The sequence below is a fragment of the Malania oleifera genome, chromosome 8 (assembly GCF_029873635.1).
Source record: "Malania oleifera isolate guangnan ecotype guangnan chromosome 8, ASM2987363v1, whole genome shotgun sequence".
Lineage (NCBI taxonomy): Eukaryota > Viridiplantae > Streptophyta > Magnoliopsida > Santalales > Ximeniaceae > Malania > Malania oleifera.
This window is the reverse complement of record NC_080424.1, coordinates 7258673-7279210: the sequence shown is the minus strand read 5'-3', so window position 1 is coordinate 7279210 and position 20538 is coordinate 7258673. Positions and strand designations below refer to the sequence as shown.

Here is a 20538-nt window from a genome sequence, read left to right as displayed (position 1 = left end):
TTTATGCTTTGGCCAAAGTGATCTGACATTGCAGGGATATGTAGATGTAGACTTTGCTGGCGAGATAAATCACATAAGAAGCACTACTGGATATGTATTCACAGTAGGTGCTACTGCCGTTAGTTGGGTATCACAGATACAGAAAATCATTGCTCTATCCATTACAGAGACAGAGTATGTAGCCTTGACAGAAGCTAGTAAAGAGATGATTTGGTTACAGGGCTTGTTGACAGAGTTGGGTTTCAAGTAGGTGAAGAGTGTTTTGCATAGTGACAGTCAGAGTTATACACTTGGCAAAAAATTCAGCATTCCACTCAAAGACCAAGCACATCAGACTCCGCTATCACTTCATCAAATCTCTTCTAAACGAAGGGGTATTAGCAGTTAAGAAGATCTTTGGTAGTCAAAACCCAACAGATATGTTGACAAAGATAGTGACTAGAGAGAAATTAGAGTTATGCTTAGACTCAGTGGGTCTCCTAGATCTATTGAAATCATCCAGAAGATGATCCTTGCATGAGCACCTCAATAAGGGGGTGTGGGCACTCTTTCGAGGGGGTGCGGATGCCTAGAGACTAGGGCGAGGTCATAATGTTGCAGCATCAGAGTAGCGGACAGTTGGTTGCCCACACATGTTTGGAGGGGGTGATTTGTTGACCAACCCATGTGGGTGCCTTTATTTTTTGCTCAGGAAGATACAGCTCGTGGAGCATGTGCAGCCTCAAGCATGTATTTCGTCTTTATTGCTGCTCCATCTCAATGCTTCTCTCCAACATATATACATACACTGCTTTGTAAAGTTGAATGTGTGTGCAAAAAAAAATATTCAGAGTGCAAAATCAATGAGCTGTGTGTTGTGTGCGTGAGGCAGAGAGGTTTGAGCTTGATTTGAGTTAGATTGTGTTCTCCTCCTCCAGTGTATTTTTCTTATTGATCATACAATACGTGAGACTCCCTCTCTCCCGTGGACGTAGGCCGAGTTTGGCCGAACCATGTATTTCTTTTGTGTTCTCTGTGTGATCGTGTTGTGTTTGTGTTGCTGGAATCATCCTCTTTTTCCTTAACAAATATAAGGTTCTTATATGATATGATGAATATGTACAACGTAATTAAATGTCTAGTTCTTAAATGCATAATTGGACAAGTGCCCACATACTCACAAAGAGAGGATGTGCATTCAACTTATTCATTCAATAACATATTTTGAATTTGTGGTCTCTTTTTTCGTCTCTTATGAAATAAAAGATGATCTTAATTTTCCCGCGTAAGTCCCAATATATTGAATGTTATGCAATTATCAATGCCTACTAAATCATCCACTCAAAAAATTAGAGAATATGGAATAAGATGATTTTTGTAAGAAGGTGGTTTCCTTTCATGGGAATCACAACATAGAGGTGCTGAATATGCATATTTGTTAATAGCACGATAATATCATAATTGTGCATCGTTATAATGTAGTTTCTTAGTCTAAGCTCCTTTTATGGATATTGAGGAAGGTTGCATCTTACTAAATGTTTATCATTTTTGGCAAGTAAATGTTGTCTCGATGACTTTGGTGAGCAATAGAAAGTATACTTAAAAACTTAGTTGTAGCTTTTATCTAGTTATTGTTAGTCATCCTCTTATTGCAAATTTGTAGAAATTTATTATCTCAAATGGACCGATTATATAGATAGATTTAACTTGTATTTTTGTCAATTTTTTGCCGTCTAATATGTAAGTTGGATGTCTAGTTTAAAAGAAGATGATGCAATCTTTTTAAAAATTTTAATAAAATCAAAGGGTAAAATATGTGTAGCATGATGACTTTGATTGATAGCTGTAAATCAAAACAAACAAGCTTATATAATTGTCAATTTTATATTATATAAGCAGTAAAGGAAATGTCTAATTTCAAAGAAGGAGTTGTTCCCCTTTTTAAAAAAAAAAAATTAACAAGATTTATCAGTAAGAATGTGTCATTGACAACGAATTATTATAATAAAAAATATTTTAATATTCAATGACTGTAAAAAATAAAACAAAATTGACATTTTATATTTTTGTATTTTTTTGTCGAAATCTATAAAATGAGGTTAAGTTAAAATCATATTTTTGGAAGAATGTAACAATAAATAATTTCACAATAAGAATACTTTCCAAAAATATATTGAATTTGTTATCTATTTTAGCCTTGGCAAGATTAACTTTTTTTTTTTTATAAAAAAGACACCCACAAAATTCAATTTTTGTAAGGAATAATATCATTCTTAAATTTAAAACCCACAACACATACTTGAACTGCTCAAACTCATTTAGCCAAAAATCTCAATGGTTCGTTCAAACAAGCAAGCCAAAGTTGTACTTTATGATCAAAATCTTTGTTGATTCAATCAACTAAGAATCCTCGAGAATAAGATTTATTCAAGATAATTTTGTAAATTATAATTTGTTTTATTGAATATAAAAGATGCAACAAATGGCATCTTTATTTGCCATGACATGTGACAAGCTTGAATTGATAAAAATATTTATAACTAGTGAATAACTATTCATCGAGGCGAATATTTTTGAAACCCAAATACATGTCCATTAGTAACTTTCATCTGGTTTAGTTTCTTAGTTTCTCATGTTAGCAAAAAAGTATTTTATTTCAAATGAATTTGCACTGCATTAAAAATTAATCTCAAAGCAAAAATAAAATTTAGAACTCTTAATAGGAAGCATTACTTGGGTATGGCAGTGTCATATAATAAATTTTTGATGAACACTTTCTCATAACATCACAAATAAACTTAAAGTACGCCTATATTTGTTTGAGAACTTATTAGAAATTAATACTATATAAGCATAGTAGTGTTGTATTGAAGTTCAATGGGTAAAAAAGAAATGATAATACCGTATCACAATAACATGTATAGTTTCTAACTACTGCTCGTGGTTAAATTGTCTCAACAATATTTAGACTTATTGGTAAATATATAAATTTAGCTTATTTCACCTAAAATTTTATGATTGTATATTTAAACATCACTAGTTTACAACTTGCTTTAAGGAAAAAAACTGATAAAAAGGGTATATTTTATTTTTCAAATTATAACTTATCCACAACTCAAATAACGTCAAACGAAAAAACTTTTTGAGATCATAATTTACAGAATCCCACTGAAACGTGTGGACCAGGATACGACAAAGCTAGCAACACACATGGTTTGTTCAGTAGGCTTGGCTACAAACTTTTTCTGAGAATGTTGGCTCATACAGTTATTTTGTCTATTGCTTTCAAGTAACATCATTAGTGGCTGCACCTAAAGAATTTATCTTTGTTAATGAGTTCTTCACAATAACTAGTATTGTGAATATTGTCGGTGCATATCAGCTCAAAGATCTACAATCTACCAAAATAACAAACATGGTAGAGAAAAGTGAAATTGAATCATGAAGAGCGCTTAATGAGATAAACGTACTGAAATGAGTAGGACATGCAATATAAGGTTCTTATATGATATGATGAATATGTACAACGTAATTAAATGTCTAGTCTTAAATGCATAATCGAACAAGTGCCCGCATACTCGCAAAGAGGGAATGCACATTCAACTTATTCATTGAATTATATATTTTGAATTTATGGTCTCTTTTTTCGTCTCTTATGAAATAAAAGATTATCTTAATTATTTTGAATTTAATGTTATGCAATTATCAATACCTACTAAATCATCCACTCAAAAAGTTAGAGAATATGGAATAGGATGATTTTTGTAAGAACGTGATTTCTTTTCATGGGAACACGAAGTAGAGGTGCCGAATATACATATTTTTGAATAGTATGATAATATCATAATTATGCATCATTATAAAGGAGTTGCTCAGTCTAAGCTCCTTTCATGGATCTTTAATAAGGTTGTATATTATTAAATGTTTATCATTTTTGGCAAGTACATGTTGTCTCGATGACTTTTGTGACCAATAGAAAATACACTTAAAAACTTAGCTGTAGCCTTTATCTAGTTGTTATTAGTCATCCTTTTATTGAGAATTTGTAGAAATTTATTATCTCAAATGGACCGATTATATAGATAGATTTAACTTGTATTCTTGTCAATTTTGTGCCGTATAATATGTTACTGCGATGTCTAGTTTAAAAGGAGATGATGCCATATTTTTAAAAATTTTAATAAAATTAAAGGGTAAAATATGTGTAACATGATCACGATTGATAGCGATGAATCAAGACAAACAAGCTTATACAATTGTTAATTATATACTTATAAGCGGTAAAGGAATTATCTAATTTCAAGGAAGGAGTTGTTTCCCTTTTTAATAAAAAATTTAATAAGATTTATCGGCAAGAATGTGTCATTGACAATCTATAATAAAAAATATTTTAATATTTAATATTTAATATTTAATTGATGTTTTATATTTATTTATTTTTTCTTTGGAATCTATAAAATGAGGTTAAGTTAAAATCATATTTTTGGATGAATATAAAGATAAATAATTTCACATTAAGAATACTTTCTTACAGTATTTTTTTTCGTTTGACTAGTCTTCGATAATACCAAAAAATATTTAAAATTAAAATTATAATTTTGGTTGAGCAATTAAATACATAAATTTTGTTTGGACAATAATAAAATTATTTTCTTTTTAATTATTAATTAATTAATTAATTAAGAAACATGCGACACATGCGGCAACTCCTAATCTGAAATCCAAACATGAACTTCCTTTTTTGGTCAGAGAATTTCCCTTCCTTCCGTGTTCCGTCCCACTTCCTAAACCGTTGATTGACAAACGCAACCCTTCGCTCTCCCTCCTCTCTCCTCTCTCTGACCGACCCAAATTTATATATGAACAGTGCGTCAGAAAACAAATCAATACCTCTTTGCCTTCCTCATTCGGTACCTTCTTCTTCATTCCTCCTTTCCTGCTTCCTGTTCATGTGTTTACTTGCATCTTTGTTTGTGGTTTTGCGTTTGTGTAGATTGCTCAATATCAGAAACTTTGTCTTGAGCTATGCTTGTGTTTCTGGGCACATGCATTAGCGCCCGTAGTTTCTTTACTTAGGGTTTTGATTTTGCAGCGTAACGCGGGAGAGGGGCTCTAGGGTTTTCTCTCTATTTTTCTGATTCTTCCGTGGAAGCTGACACCGGTATTGTTTTTATTTTGTTGTTTTTGTCTTCTTATTTTATTTTTCGTTTTGATTTGAGGGGGAAATTTTGATGTATCAGACTTTTATGTGGCGGGAGGAGGGGACCGGGGGATGCATTGTTTTGATGGGTTCTATCTGTGTGAAATTTGTTGTTATTAGGAACTTTGTCCTTTATTAAATTGTTGGGAATTGGTGAAATTGAGATGGGTTCGTGTGAGCACTCTGCTCTAGTTGATGAATCATTATGTGGGTCGCGGCATTTGTTGCCAGCGGGAGAGGCCAAGGGATTGTTGCGGAGTTCTTTGGCTGAGGGGTGTAGGAAATCTGTTGTTGAGCCACATTCATGCATGGATCAGGTGAATGCAGTTTCCCAACAATTACACTGTGAAGGGGAGGTTAAAGAGCATTCTGTTCCTAAGCAGCAGTCTTGCTCAGAAGTTGCTTGTACATTCTCTAAGAAAAATGTGGGCAATATAGATGTGCCTGATGGGTCTTCGTGTTTGCATCAGGATTATTGTATTGATTTTGCAGCTGGTACATTACATTGTTCAAATGCGGATTGTGTAGATGCACCAAATGAGTGTCAAGGATCATCTCGGAATTGTAGCAGTTCTGTATCATTGGGTAATGCTGCAGAAATGTCTAGTGTTAATAGGATTGGGGTGGAGGGTGAGCATCAAAGAACAAATTCATTGGTTCCTGAAAAAACTTCACACGATGAGTGCGGTGCCAGTGAGCTTTGTTCAAATGGTAGTCAGACTGGGATTAATTCATGTAATTTGGAGACTGACATGTTTTGCTCAGAAAAATTAGGGAATCCAGGGAAAAGGGGCTCGGGATCGGGAAATAATTTAGAGGGATGTGAACTGCCTTTGGAAGTGTTACCATTGACTGCAACAACAATTAATTATTCCCAACAGAATGAAGAAAAGGATGATGGAAATGTCGGTGCTTGCTCTGTGGAAAGGGATGCGGAAGTTGTGGGAGAGAAAAGTGATGTTCTGGATGGGATAACTGTTGCTAGATGCAGCCAAATGTTGGGCTTTCAGGGTGGTGAAATGCCCTCGAATTTATTAGATATGGGTTGTTCACCGAATGATTCTCCTCATCAGAAAGAGCAGGACACTGAGAGTGTCTCTGGCCCCTCCATGGAAAGGGTTCTGGATGTTGTGGGGGAGAAAGATGATGCCTCAGCTGCGATAAAGGTTGATTTTCATGCTGCAATATTGAATACAGAAAAAAATGCCTGCAATTCAAATGTAAGGTCATCTGGGATTGCTCTTGACTGTGCTGTTGAAAAATCAGACAGTGTGCAGTCTTCTCAGTGCTTTGGTGTTGTGGATAACGACACTTTTAAGTACTTGACTCAGCCAAATCTTTCAGGAACACATGCTTTCTGTGCTTTTAATTCGAACAGTGTGGTTGATTGCTGTGGTCAAACAGATCCCGAAGGAAAAGATAGTGGTGGATTTGATTATGCTTCTGGAACTAAATGTTCTGAAATTACTCGCTCATCTCCTCGGAGGAGTGCTCGTGTAAATAACTCAAGAAGGAAGACTCAGACAAAAACAGCTGCTAAGAAATGCAGGAAAGCGGCCAAAGGCATGCTTAACAAACGTGGAATCATTGAAATTTTCTTGAAAACAGCAAGAAGGAAGAGAAGCTGTTTTTGCAAACCAGCTCGTTCTTCTAGTTGGGGACTATTGGGGAATATTGCACGAGTTTTTGAGCAGCTTAATGGTCTTGGTGCAAATCAAGTCCAGAATAAAGCATCACAGATAGCAAGTGCTGGCCACAGAAGTGGAAAGCGGAGTAAGAATCGGGCGGGTGAATGCTCACGAGGGCCAATGGTAAAACACTGTGCTTCAACTAGTCGTATTCGTTTGAAGGTTAAAGTGGGGAAAGAAGCAAGCCAAAATAGTCTGGAGGTCATTATTCCAGATGCTGTTGATTCGTTACCTCCTGTTCATACCAATGATTGCCAGCCTGAGACACACTGGGGGACAAGTGCTGAATTCCCATTATTTGCCAATGGTGTTGAAGATGATTTGGGAAAAGAACTGCCCAGGGATAGGCATTTTCAGTGTTTGATTGATTATCCAGATAAAACAAAAGGACATCCAGATGCGTCAGTTCTGGATGTGAATCTTACAAAAAGGGATAGAAGGAGCACAGTGATCCCAGACAGCTCTGCAGGAAATTCTGGTGGCTGTTGTAAGGGGATTTCCTCCCAGTTAGATGTTGAATCGTTGGGAGGAGCAACTGATAACAGGTATTTAGATCCAGGAACTTCCCCTGATTCAGAAGTGATTAACCTAGCTCCAGATTCCCAAGCTGGTGACAAAGTTCAAGAATACTTGCATGATACCACTCTGAATTCTTCTGGAGGTTTTGCGGCACATGGAGATGTTAGAAGTTCAAATTTGTCAAATTTAAGTGGTAAGAAGGGAAAGAAGACAGGTAAGCTTCCCAAAGTGGCTAAGGCTGTTGTAGAGGGCGGATCACTTCATCCAGCAAACAAAAGTAAAGTAAGATCATCGAAGAAACATAGACATCGAGATAAAAGTGGGGACGCATCTGGCAAAAGCAGCACATCAAGCAGTAAAGAAATTTCTAGGGAAACCTTTCCTTCATCAGGAATGACTGAGTTTGGGGTCTGCCACGAGGCTTTGAAACTGGAACATGATATGGATGCCAGCTTACATTCCAGCCTAGATGTCGGAGTTGGGTCATTTGGATCACAGTATTCTAAGAAATTACTGCCTTCTTGTAAATCGAAGGGGCACAAAGCTCCAAAAAGTTCAAAATCTATTGGAAAGAGCAAATGTAGGTCAGAAGCCCCTGATTCAGAGAGGGGGCGAAGAAGAAATGGTTTTAGACAGAAGGAAAACCAAAGAAAGTCAGATAAGAAGAATAAAGTCAAGGAGAAGAATATTCCCGATCAGCTTGTTTGCAGATCGGATAGTCGCTCAGAAGCTGGTGAGTTTGCTTTATTTTTTTTAAATGTTTAATATGGGTGATAACAAGCCTATGTTTTCACTTTGGTTATTGTATATCGTGAGAATACATTTTGGTTGTCCTATTGTTATGTTTCCTGTACTAGCTAAATGTTGCGTGAGTAAAAAAATTGAAACTCTATTCTTACCCTACAAAAAATAACATTGTAGGAAAGTACATATCAGACAATCTTGTGAAAACCAGTCCTGGCAACAAAGTTGCATCTGAAGATGTATCCAACCTGGACATGTTAGCCAATGGTGTAGGAAGGCGCTGTTTATCACCGAGGATTGCTTGGGTGCGTTGTGATGATTGTCATAAATGGAGATGTATACCAGCTACTCTTGCAGATACCATTGAAGAGACAAACTGCATATGGTACGATATCAGCTATCTCACTTTGTCTCTTGCAAATATGCTAGTTATGTGTCTGCATGCCTGTGTAGGCCGGATCTTCTCTTGGTTTTAAAAACTTTCTATTATATTTACATATTGGTGTTACATAACCTTCCTAGTTACTAGTACCTCTTAGTAACATTACAGGGTGACTCACTGGAGTGTTCTGATTTAGTTGTAATTGTCATCACGGTCTGTTTCCTGCTGTGACGGCTTTTATAGACTATTGCAATGTTTTATTGGCTGTTATGCCGGAGAGTGGCTATGAATTGCTTAAAAATGTTCTTCAGCCCTTTTATTGCATTCTTTTTTAACAAAAAAAATTCAAGATTTTAAAACTTAAAAAGAAAATATTTCTGGACTCAATTAATCACATTTGCTTTTCAGTAAATCAAATTGAAACTCAAAATTGATATTGAAGTCATTGAACTCTCTAATTGTTTGGAAGAAGTAAGAAATCATAATTTCCATTATGCTTTTCTTCAGTTTTCAATTAAGTGAAGTGGAAACTATATTTCTCAGAAAATCTTTTGAAACATTTGTGCATAAGATTTTTGGGGTCACTTAATTTTTGCCAAGCATAATGAAAATAGTTAATGGGTGGGATTCAGTGATGGGATTATCATAATATAGAATCTATGAAAAATTGTTGAGGAGTGTAATTATAAGATTAATAACATTTCTTATTGTGTGTAAGGATCTTGCCTCGAGTGCACATAACAAAAACAAAAAAAGCAGCTTTAAGTGTCACTTTGTGGAGTCAACTATGTGAATCCTAATCCCTGATGTAGTATGAGCAATTGAATTCAGAAATAGAGAGAGATTCAGAGAATTATGGGAGAGAATTAGAAGAAGAGAAGAAAAGGGGAGGAGAACTACAGAAGTACAAAGAGATAGAAAGAGAAGCAGAATTATAGAATACAGAATACGATTCAGAGTAGAATTAGAAGGCAGCAGAGAGAACAGAGAAAGAGGACAGTATAGAGAAAGAGAAAGAGAAAGACAGAATGGAGAAGGGATGAACAGAACAAAACAGAGGTGTGGGAGGAAGAAGAAGAAGGAAGAAGAGGAACCTGTGAAAGAGAGGGAAACTGCAATTGGATTCTGATTTAAACAATAACTGTTACAAAAACTTACATGTTCCTCATTTGTGGTCACGATTACTAACATCCATTTGCATAAAACCCCAAACAAAACATGAAATTACACAATACCAAGGAAAGTCTACTAAACAATTCAGAGGAAAGCCTAATACAAGCACAATTTCCTAAATCTATGCCTAAAATAGTTGTGGCAAAATAGGCGGCCGGAAAGATGTAGGCAATATTTGATTGTTTATCCTCAGCAAGTTGAGTTTTCTCTTGAACATCTTGGGTGGACCTAGGACTACCTTGTGACCATTGAGAAATTGATCTAGGCTGATGAAACTCTTCAATATAGGAAGTGTTGTTATGGGTTGGTAGCTGGAGAAATCTCTCAGCTTCCAAAGCTGAGTGGTAAACCTTGGATAGAGTAGTGGGATGTTTTCAATTTGCAAAATCATATACCGTCTGATTCATCCCTCAACCCTTTCTTGAACAGAATTACCATTCTTGTTTCCTTACTAAGAGCATACCAATATATGAGATCTCTAAATTTAAGGTAATAATTTGTGACGCTAGAAGACAGCTGCTTAAGACTACACAATTGGTCTCCTTATTGCTCCCTATAAGAATGTGGGGCATACTTTTATCTTGAAATATATCTCATTTCAGATCATGTGGTAACAGGGGGTTCTCCATGATAGTATTTGGCCCTTTCAACTTCTTTCCAATATTGCTTTGCTAAACCAAGAAGTTTTGATTTAGCTAAGTAGATAGTGTTGTAGTCAGACAGTCGTTACCAAATAAATTAATTCTCCATCTCATCCAATCAATCTAAGAAAACCTGAGAACCTGAACAACCTTAAAAATAAGGACACCTTGGTTTCATCAGTTGTTGCGAATTGACAACTAGTTGGGAACTAGATATATGTTGAATCAACATGTAGAGGGAGAAGTTGCAGGTGAATTGAGGAGAAATAATCTCAAGAGGATTTTCAGCAATAGGTCCCATAATTAAAGAATTTCCAGCAAACTCAGGAAATTCTAACTAGAGCACCTAGACCCACTACTAACTAGAGCACATATTTACATAAAAGCCCCAAGAAAACAAGAAACTACAAAATAACCAAAAGTGCTTAAATACACAAAAGAGAGAGATAGAGAGGGAAACTGCAATCTGATTCAAACAATAACTCTACAATAACTTGCATGTCCAGCACCTAGACCTGCTACTAACTAGAGCACATATTTACGTAAAAGCCCCAATAAGACAAGAAACTACAAAATAACTCTAAAAGTGCTTAAATACACAAAACAAACCTAAATTGACTAAACTTCTAAAATAACAAGAGTTTTCCCAAACTAAAATATAAAAACCTAGATACAATATGAACATCTAAAATTCTCCATTGGTGGTTCTACATTACCCTTAGATGCATTATCGATGCCCCACCAATAAATTTGAAGAATGGTGCTGTCACACTGAATTTATCCTTCCTATACTATGTACCAAATCGTCAAATTGAAGTGCTTCCTTATTAGTAGCCGCAACTCTTTGCAGGTTTTGGGTTTCATGCTAATTCAGAACGGCATGGCTTATTCTTTGCTTCAAGGCTAGAGCATATACATTCTTTACTATTTGCTGACGCTTGTCTTGTTATAAGTGAGGTTCTCCAAACAATCCGCTTGTCCACCAGAAAGAAACTAGTTTTTGATATTTTTAGTGGCTTATATGGTCATCGTTTCTTGTGGGCAAGAGTGGTGTTCTTGACTTCATTCTGGGTTTATTGTTTGTTTATTTTTCCTAGGTTTTTTTTTGTCTTGGGCTTATCACTGTCTGAGCTTCAAAGGGATTGAATGGCAGCTTTGTTATAATATGTCAGTTTGTAGCTTTTCCATGTTTGAGTACATCTTGTCTTCTTCTTTTGTACATTGGCTCAGTCTTTAATAATTTTTTTTTCTTATCCAAAAATAAAATAAAATAAAATTTAAGTGGCTTAAATTGTTGCTTATCTGAGTGACTTTTTGTTAATGAATATATTCAATTTTCTGTTTTTTTTGCCATTTTAACTGTATCCCCAAATGTTCGTTTGTCCATGGATATTGCTTTACCAAATTAGTTGTACAAAATGTAATTTGGCTGCTTTGAGAGTATACAATTTTTGTCTATACAGTTCTTTGAGTCTCTCTTATCATTCATGTCAAGAAGTTATATAATATTTTTGATTGTGTGATCGTTGTTTTGATCTTCATTTTAATTTAATATCTTCTGTGTGTTTTGGATAATGTTTATTTTGTTGCATTATTTATTTTAAAGGACCTGTAATATTGTTATTTGTGATTCATTTTAAAGGATCTGCAAGGATAACATGGATAAAGCCTTTGCTGACTGTTCAATTCCTCAAGAAAAGTCAAATGCAGAGATTAATGCAGAGTTGGACATATCAGATGCCTCTGGTGAGGAAGATGCATGTGGTGCCCATTTTAATTCTAAGGGATTGGAACATAGGCCCCGAACAGGTAGTGCACCTGAGAGCCTGGCAATAAGATTGGTTTGAGATCCAGCACACCTCCCCCCCCCTGGGCCAAAAAAAAAAAAGGCTCTGATATTTTTGACTGGCCTTATGAAACTTTTTATGCCTTTCTTGATGTCGAGTTCTGACATAGATATATGTTTTGCAGTTTCACAACAGTCAACTTGGACACTTATCAAGTCTAATTTGTTTCTGCACCGTAGCTGTAAAACTCAGACTATTGACGAGGTCTGAATCTGACTTGAGTACATATATATTTTAGAAATTATGCCTCATGACCATAATTATGTTTTGTTATTGGCTACTACATTATTGGTAAAAATAAGATGAACTCAATCCTTCAACTGCAATGATGACTGTTAGAAAATGATTGTGCTATATTTTAGATAGCTTGAATGTGCCTAAAGTCGGTGTCTTGGACATGAACATGACCATCATTCTCAAACTATGTGTTGTTCTGTATTGTTTTAATTTTGTACTGTGTAATGTGAGGTGCATACCATTTTTCTAATGTTAAAAAGACTAAATATATGAAGATATTATCCAATACTAGGGAGTGCTTGGAGGTTTATTTCACAGATTTGTTTTGTTCTTTTTACCCACTATAAATATAAATTGGGCAATTTTTTCTTGATGAGTAAAGTGAGAATTCATTAATAGGGCACCAAGGGGTTGCTATCATACAAGCAAAGAAGAGAGGAAAAACAGAAAGTGTTGAATCAGAGTGTTGAGTACCCAAGAATCAAGAATTGTGTGCATTTTCATGTACAGACCAATAACCAACTTGTCTAAGTTGTAAGCTGTCTATCCTTGACGATTGTGGAAGAAGTATTGTTCCTTCAAAAGCTCTAGCATTTCTCGCTCCATACTATCCAAAGAACATTCTTGGATCCGCTTTTGGGAGGATATGTGGTTGGGTGATAACTGCATTATCTTTTTCTTTTCTTTGCCTTTTTTGTCCTTCCATGTTTCATGATAATTATGTCATTACATCTTTTCTGATTTTTAGTGGAGCTACTGTAATGATTTTTTTTGGGTATTTAAATGATAGGGAGATGGAAGAGCTCTTATTTTTTTGCTTTTGTTGTTTCAGGGTTGTTGTCTTTCCAATAGTTGGGATGTTCAGGTGTGGGATTTGGATTCCTTGGGGTTTTTTTCTTGGCAATCTTTCTTTGACTGTTGACTGGATCTGCCTTATCTTTTTCACTTCATTATAGTATTCTGGAAGGCAAAGTTCCCTCTTAAGATTAAAGCATTTATTCACTTTGATTGTTCTTAATAGAGTTGACACCATTTGAGATTTAAGCATTTATTTGTTTGATTGTTCTTAATAGAGTTGACACAATCTGCTAAATGGGAGGCCTTCGAATCCATTAGCTTTGACATATCAAAGTCTTTCCCATCTCTTCCTACACTGTTCCTTGGAGTGTGGAATAGATTGTCTACCCCTACCACTTCTATTGCCCCCCACAGTAACTAAGTCACTCTTCCTCATAGGTGCACTATGTGGCCTACGTTGCAACCGTCTGAGTCGTCCCTCCCTTATCTTATCTTCTATAGGAGCTACACCTAACTTACCACGAATATGTTCATTCCTTAATTTATCTTTCAATGTTATACCACTTATCCATCTAAGCATTCTCGTCTTGGCAACTTTTACTTTTTGGATATTATTTTTTAGTTTTTCAAGATTTATATTAAAAAGGTAGAAAATAAAGAAATTGTTTAAATGTGCAAAACAGTTTTTCATTTTTATTTCTAGATTTCAAAATAATCACAAAAAACCACTTGTTTTTCAGTTTTTCAAAAAATTTGTATAAGGTAGTATTTGGGATAATGGATTTTGGGGCTTGAATTTGGATTTGGGTGGATTTGGAGGAATTTCAATTTATAATCCACAGAAATCTAAGTCCAAAATCTGAGTCACATGCTCCCATCTGTAGAGTAAGAGTTAGAAATCTAGAAAATTATTAAAAGATGTTTTCCAAATTTTCTATATAAATTTAGAAAATTGGAAAACAAGGTGATTTTTTTTATTATTTAAAAAAGTAAATGAAAAATAAAACCATTTCCACAAGAAAATAGTGCTAAAATTTTTTATTGTCGTTCATTTATTTCATACAAGTGTTTAAAAAATTTAAAATTGGCTAATTTTTGTTGTAATTTTTTAGAAAACAAAAATGGAAAATAAAATTTTTTTCCCACAACTATATGGATCCTAAGGTACTCTAATCTTAAGGCTGTTGTTTAGCTGACAATCCTTAATAGAGTTCACAGCAACAATCTGTTCTGGGATAGGAGGCCTTTGGAGGCTTGTCTCTAGAGATTTGCGTGATGTGTTTCGACTGTGACAAGAATCATTCTCATCTCTTTTTGCATTGCTCTGTAGCCTGGAGGTTGTGGAGCAGGTTGCTTGGCCTATTTGGAGAATGCTGGATGTACTCCAACTTTGGAGGCATTTTTGCTCATGTCCTTCAGCGTTTTTTGAAAGAGCAAGGATGCTAGTGGGTTGTGGAATTGTGGTGAGTCTGCTTCAAGGGACTGTGTTATTTGGATATTCAGTGGGATTGGCTGGTTGTCTTCTGCTTTTTTTTTTTTTTGTTTGATTATTTATTTAATTTCTTCCTTCCCTTTTTTGTTTTGTTTCTTAAGAAGATTCCTCATCCTGTCATTGTATTTTATCTATATTTCTATAATCAACGAAAAACCAAGACTTAAGTCCTAGGGGGAACATGAATCATTTTACGACAATTTACATGATTGTGAGCAATTTCCTTCGACAGTTTGAGGGCCATTAAATCCTTATTCACTATCTCATTCCAACTTAATTTTGGTTTACCCCTACCACATTCTATTGCCACTCACAATCCTGTTTTTGGCCTACATTGTAGCATTGTAGGTGACCAAACATCTCAAATGCCCCTCACTTGTCCTATTTATACCTAGCTTACCGTGAATATGCTCATACCTTGATTTATCTTTTAACATTGCACCACTCATCCACCCTAGCAGTCTCATTTGTGCAACTTTTGCTTTTTGGATATGCTGTCTTTAGTTGCCCAATGTTGTAATTCATATAGCATAGCTTGTCTTATTGACGTCCTCTAAAAACTTTTCTATCACACAATACGATCGAAGCACTCCTCCATTTTACCCACCTGCTTTAACTCTATATATTACATCTTCTCTGATTTCTCCTTCAGCTTGCATAATAGATCCAAAGTATCAAAATCTATTAGTTCTATTAATTTTTGACCATCAAGTTTAATCTTTTTTGCAATATTCCTCCTACCATTACTGAAATTGCTTTTCATGTATGCCGTCATATTTCTAGTTATACTAAGATTTCTAGATTCTTAAGCCTTCTCTCCATAGTTATAACTTAGTTCTACCCCATCAAGTTTCATCAATCAAGACAATATCATTTGCAAGCAAGGGTATCAATGAGTTCTTGGGTAGTGAAGGGCAAGAGTTTTAACTTTATGGGCCATTTGGTATTATTGTAAAAAATTAGGGAAATGATAACCAAAAATGAAAACTAAAAATCAAAGACAGAAACTAAAAACTTGAAGCCAACAACCTGTTTGGTTAGCATTTATGAAACAAATGTGTTGTAAATGAAATGAAAAGAGGGAAAAAAAGTTTGGAGCTATGGAAATTCAACGGTCTAGTTCTTCAGGAACTAGATGTTGCTAATCATCTTATTATCTCATTTTGTTGTAAAGCATGTCTTTATATAGGCAAATACTTTGGCATCCCAAAGGTTAACCACATAATGAACCATTACGTGGGCATACCAAAGGTTGTAATCTATTATCTAGATAATCATCCACATAAATATACATGTTTTACTACACTTCCCCTTGGATGACTATACACTATGAATATGCCTCGTTAAAACCTTCGCTAAGGAAAACACTGTGAGACAAAACCTTAGCGAAAGAAAAAGAGTACAATATTTATACTTTACCTAAAAAATACAATCAATTAAGAAATGTCAAGTTGTCGCATTCCAATGTTATGTACATGCTTCTTGAAAATTGAAGTTGCCAATGCTTTTGTGAATAGATCTGCCGAGTTGTCACTTGAACGAATTTTGCAAATGTCAACATCTCCTTTCTTCAGAAGTTCATGAGTGTAAAAGAACTTTGGTGAAATATGTTTAATTCTATCACCTTTTATGTACCCACCTTTGCTTTGTGCAATACATGTTGCATTGTCCTCGTACAATATTGTTGGCGTGTCATTCTCCAGTATTAATCCACTTGTCCCTTTAATGTGTTGGATTATAGTTCTTAACCATACACATTCACGACTTGCTTTGTGTATTGCCGATATTTCTGAATGGTTTGAAGAGGTAGCGGTGATCGTTTGCTTTACAAATCGCCATGAGATAGCAGTATCACCACATGTAAAGATATAGCCTCTTTGTGATCGAGCTTTATGAGGATCAGAATGATATCCAGCATTAGCATATCCTTTCAACTTTGACTTTACTCCCTTTGGGTAAAAAAAACCCATATCAGATGTGTCGCGGAGATAACGAAGGACATGTTTTACTCCAGTCCAATGTCTCTGAGTTGGTGTAGAACTAAACCTTGCTAGCAAATTTACCGTAAAAGCTATATCTGGTCTAGTGCAATTTGCAAGATACAAGAGTGCCTCTAATGCACTAAGATAGAGTACTTCAGGACCAAGGATTTTTTCATCGTTTTCTCGAGGACGAAAAAGATCCTTTTTCACATCAAGTGAACGAACAACCATTGGGGAGCTTAATGGATAAGATTTATCCATATAAAATTGTTTCAAGATTTTTTCTTTATAAGATGATTGATGAATAAAAATTCCACTTGTTAAATGTTCAACTTGAAAATCAAGGCAAAATTTTGTCTTCCCAAGATCCTTTATCTTAAATTATTTCATTAAGTAGTCAGCAATCGTTAAGATCTCTTCTGGAGTTCCTACTATGTTTATGTCATCAACATAAACTGCGACTATAGCAATTCAGAATTTATCTTTTTAATGAAAACACAAGGACATATAAGATTATTTTCATATCCAATTTTCAACAAATATTCACTTAGACGATTGTACCATATTCGTCCAGATTGTGTCAATCCATACAAGGATCTTTGTAATTTAACAGAATACATTTGCCGTTGTTTTGGATTATATGCTTTAGGCATTTTAAATGCTTAAGGTATTTTTATATATATATGTCATTATCCAATGAGCCATACAAGCAAGTTGTTACTACATCCACGAGGAGTATGTCGAGTCCTTCAAAAACCGTTAAACTAATCAAAAATTTGAAAGTAATTGCATCCATAACAGGGGAATAGGTCTCATTATAATTTGTACCAAGCCTTTGGGAGAAACCTTGTGCTACAAGACGCTCCTTGTATCCCACAATTTTATTCATTTCATTTCTTTTACGTACAAAACCCATTTATACCCAACAAGTTTGACATTCTCAGGTGTTTGTACTACTAGTCCAAATACCTTACGTTTGGCTAATGAGTCTAGCTCAGCCTGTATTGCTTCTTTTCATTTTGGCCAATCATTTCGATATTGACATTCTTCTACAGCTTGAGGCTCAAGCTCATTATCATTAATAATTCTTGAAGTAATCGCATATGCAAACACATTGTTAACAACAACTTCATTTCTTCTCCGCATATGTCCAAATTTTAATGAGATCTCATAATTTTCTAGTACCAGAACCACTTCCGGTGTTGCTTCTGTGGAAATTTGGGATTATTGATCTATATTTCTTTTAACCTCTTCTTGAGTGTTAATGAACTCTTTTGGGGAGTCACTTTTATTCATTTCCCTTTTCTTTCGAGGAACAATATCCTTTGCACCAATTGGTCTACCACGCTTTTGGCGCACTTTAGATTCATTAGCTGCTATTCCCATTAGGTGTTTTTCAGGATCAATCAATCTGGCAGGAATATTTGCAGCCGGAACATGTGATTGAGTGACCCTTTTGGTGTCTGTAAAAACATCTGGCAATTGAATGAATTATTTTTTGAACTTCAAGTTCACATGGATTTGTGCGTGTATCAAGATTAGACAAAGTTGGTGTATCCCAAAAAATTTCTTGTGTTTTTAATCCTTTACCTTTTCCTTTTCCTAATGACGGAAAAAATTGATTCATCAAATTGACAATCTAGAAATCTTGCTCTAAAAAGATCACCTGTTAGTGGTTCTAGATATCTAATGATAGAAGGAGAATCAAAACCAACATAAATACCAAGACGATGTTGTGGTCCTATCTTACTTTGTTGTGCAGGTGCAATAGGAACATATACAGCGCAACCAAAAATTCTAAGATGAGATATATTAGGTTGGTGGTTAAATGCAAGTTGTGAAGGTAAAAACTTGTGATATGCAGTTGGTTTAATTATAATCAAAAAGACGCAACATGCACTATAGCATGACCCCAAGCAGATGCAGGAAGCTTTGATCGCATAAGCATAGGTCTGACAATAAATTGTAAATGCTTAATGAAGGATTCCGCTAAACCATTTTGTGTATAAACATGTGTAATAGAATGTTTAACACTTATTCCTATTGACATGCAATAGTCATAAAATGCTTTTGAAGAAAATTCACCTACATCATCTAAACGGACAGTCTGAATGAGATGATCAGGAAAACTTGATCTTAACTTTATTATTAGAGCAAGAAATTTAGCAAAAACAACATTACGAGTTGAAAGTAGACAAACATGTGACCATCGAGTGGAAGCATCAATTAAAACCATGAAATATCAAAATGGTCTGCAATATGGATGGATTGGGCCACAAATATCTCCTTGTATTCTTTGCAGAAAAGATGGAGACTCTAAAGATAATTTAGATTGAGAAGGTCTAACAAGTAGTTTTCCTTGAGCACAAGAAATACAAAAATAATCACCAGGTAAAAGAACTTTCTGATTCTTTAATGGATGTCCATGTGTATTTTCAATGATTCGTCGCATCATAGTTGAACCAGGATGGTCAAGACGATCATGCCAAAGTGTAAAACTTCTAGGCTCGGAGCACTTTTGGTGCATAAAATTTGATTCAATCATCCTTATTTTTATGAAATATAGGCCAGATGAAAAACTTGAAAATTTTTCTAATATGATCTTCTGGTTTGAAACTGTAGATGTAATATAAAGATATTCCATATCTCCTTCATTTTTGGTTTCAACATGATATCCATTGCGACGTATATCTTTAAAACTTAGTAAAATTCTTCGGAATCTACTAGAATACAACGCATCATCAATATACAATTTTGTCCCATTTGGAAACATAATGTGAACTCTTCCAGAGCCCTCTATTACATTTGCAGAGTTAGATATTGTATTAATTTTAATTTCAGCTAATGTTAATTGCAAGAAATATTTTTTAACATGAAGAATTGTGTGTGTCTTGCCACTATCCACCAAACACATGTCATCCTCCATTTTATCAAGTTTATTTTGTATGATCTAGTAAATGAAAAGTAAAATTTAAGAATTAGGAAAAATAACAAAATATTACCAAACATATTATATGTAAAACTTTTAATAAAAAAAAATTACCTGAGTTAATTTTTTCAAAATAACATAAACATGAAGATAATTTAATAGTAGACATTTCCATCCCCAATCAAACGATCAATTTTGCCACTAGGATCCTCAAAAAAATCAGAAATATCAAAATCAACATCCAAAGGAGACTCATACTTAGCATCAATGGGTTCAGACAAATTCACTTTAGCATTTTTCCCTTTTCCTTTTAACGATGCCTTGTAAAGATCAACTAGGTGTTTAAGAGTGCGACATATTTGAGACCAATGACCTTTTGTTCCACATCTATAGCAAATATTGTCATTATTTTGCACTTTGTTATTTTGTTCATAGTTTTCTTTATTCTTTGCCCATTTCCTTTGAGTCTTTTCAGCACATTTGCTTTCAAACTTTGAAGGATGATCATCACGGGTCCAACAATTTTTCCTACGACGACCCCTTTTACCACCACGACCTCGTCCATGACCTTGAGAAAAAGCCATATTCACTTTAGGGAATGGTGTTGAGCCAGTTGGACGAGATTAATGATTTTCGAACAAAAACTCATTATTTTGTTTAGCCACAAGTAAACAAGAAATTAGTTTAGAATATTTTGTAAATCTACGATCTCTATATTGCTGCTGCAAGAGCACAGTAAAGGCATGGAAAGTCGATTATGTTTTTTATAACATATCATCATCGATAATTTTTTCTCCACATGACTTCAATTGAGAGCTAATTTTAAATAAGGCTGAATTATATTCACTTACAGTTTTAAAATCTTGCAGTCACAAGTGTATCCAATCATATCGAGCTTTTGGAAGAATTACCGTTTTTTTGTGTTCA

The 20538-nt window shown here is 34.8% G+C and overlaps 1 protein-coding gene across 4 annotated transcripts in view; it reads left to right on the top strand.

The window, feature by feature from the left end:
- The first annotated feature begins 4722 nt into the window (after positions 1-4722).
- Positions 4723-20538, top strand: part of LOC131161947 (histone-lysine N-methyltransferase ASHH2) — a 53390-nt gene continuing 37574 nt past the window's right edge. The window contains exons 1-6 of one of the 4 annotated variants that reach the window (XM_058117994.1): positions 4723-4889; positions 5072-5140; positions 5220-8119; positions 8308-8515; positions 11969-12135; positions 12298-12377. In XM_058117994.1, the coding sequence (XP_057973977.1) occupies positions 5344-8119; positions 8308-8515; positions 11969-12135; positions 12298-12377 (3231 nt within the window). In that variant the 5' untranslated portion in view covers positions 4723-4889; positions 5072-5140; positions 5220-5343. The remainder of the gene's footprint in view (positions 4890-5071; positions 5141-5219; positions 8120-8307; positions 8516-11968; positions 12136-12297; positions 12378-20538) is intronic. The other 3 variants (XM_058117993.1, XM_058117997.1, XM_058117996.1) reach the window with 3 other exon arrangements.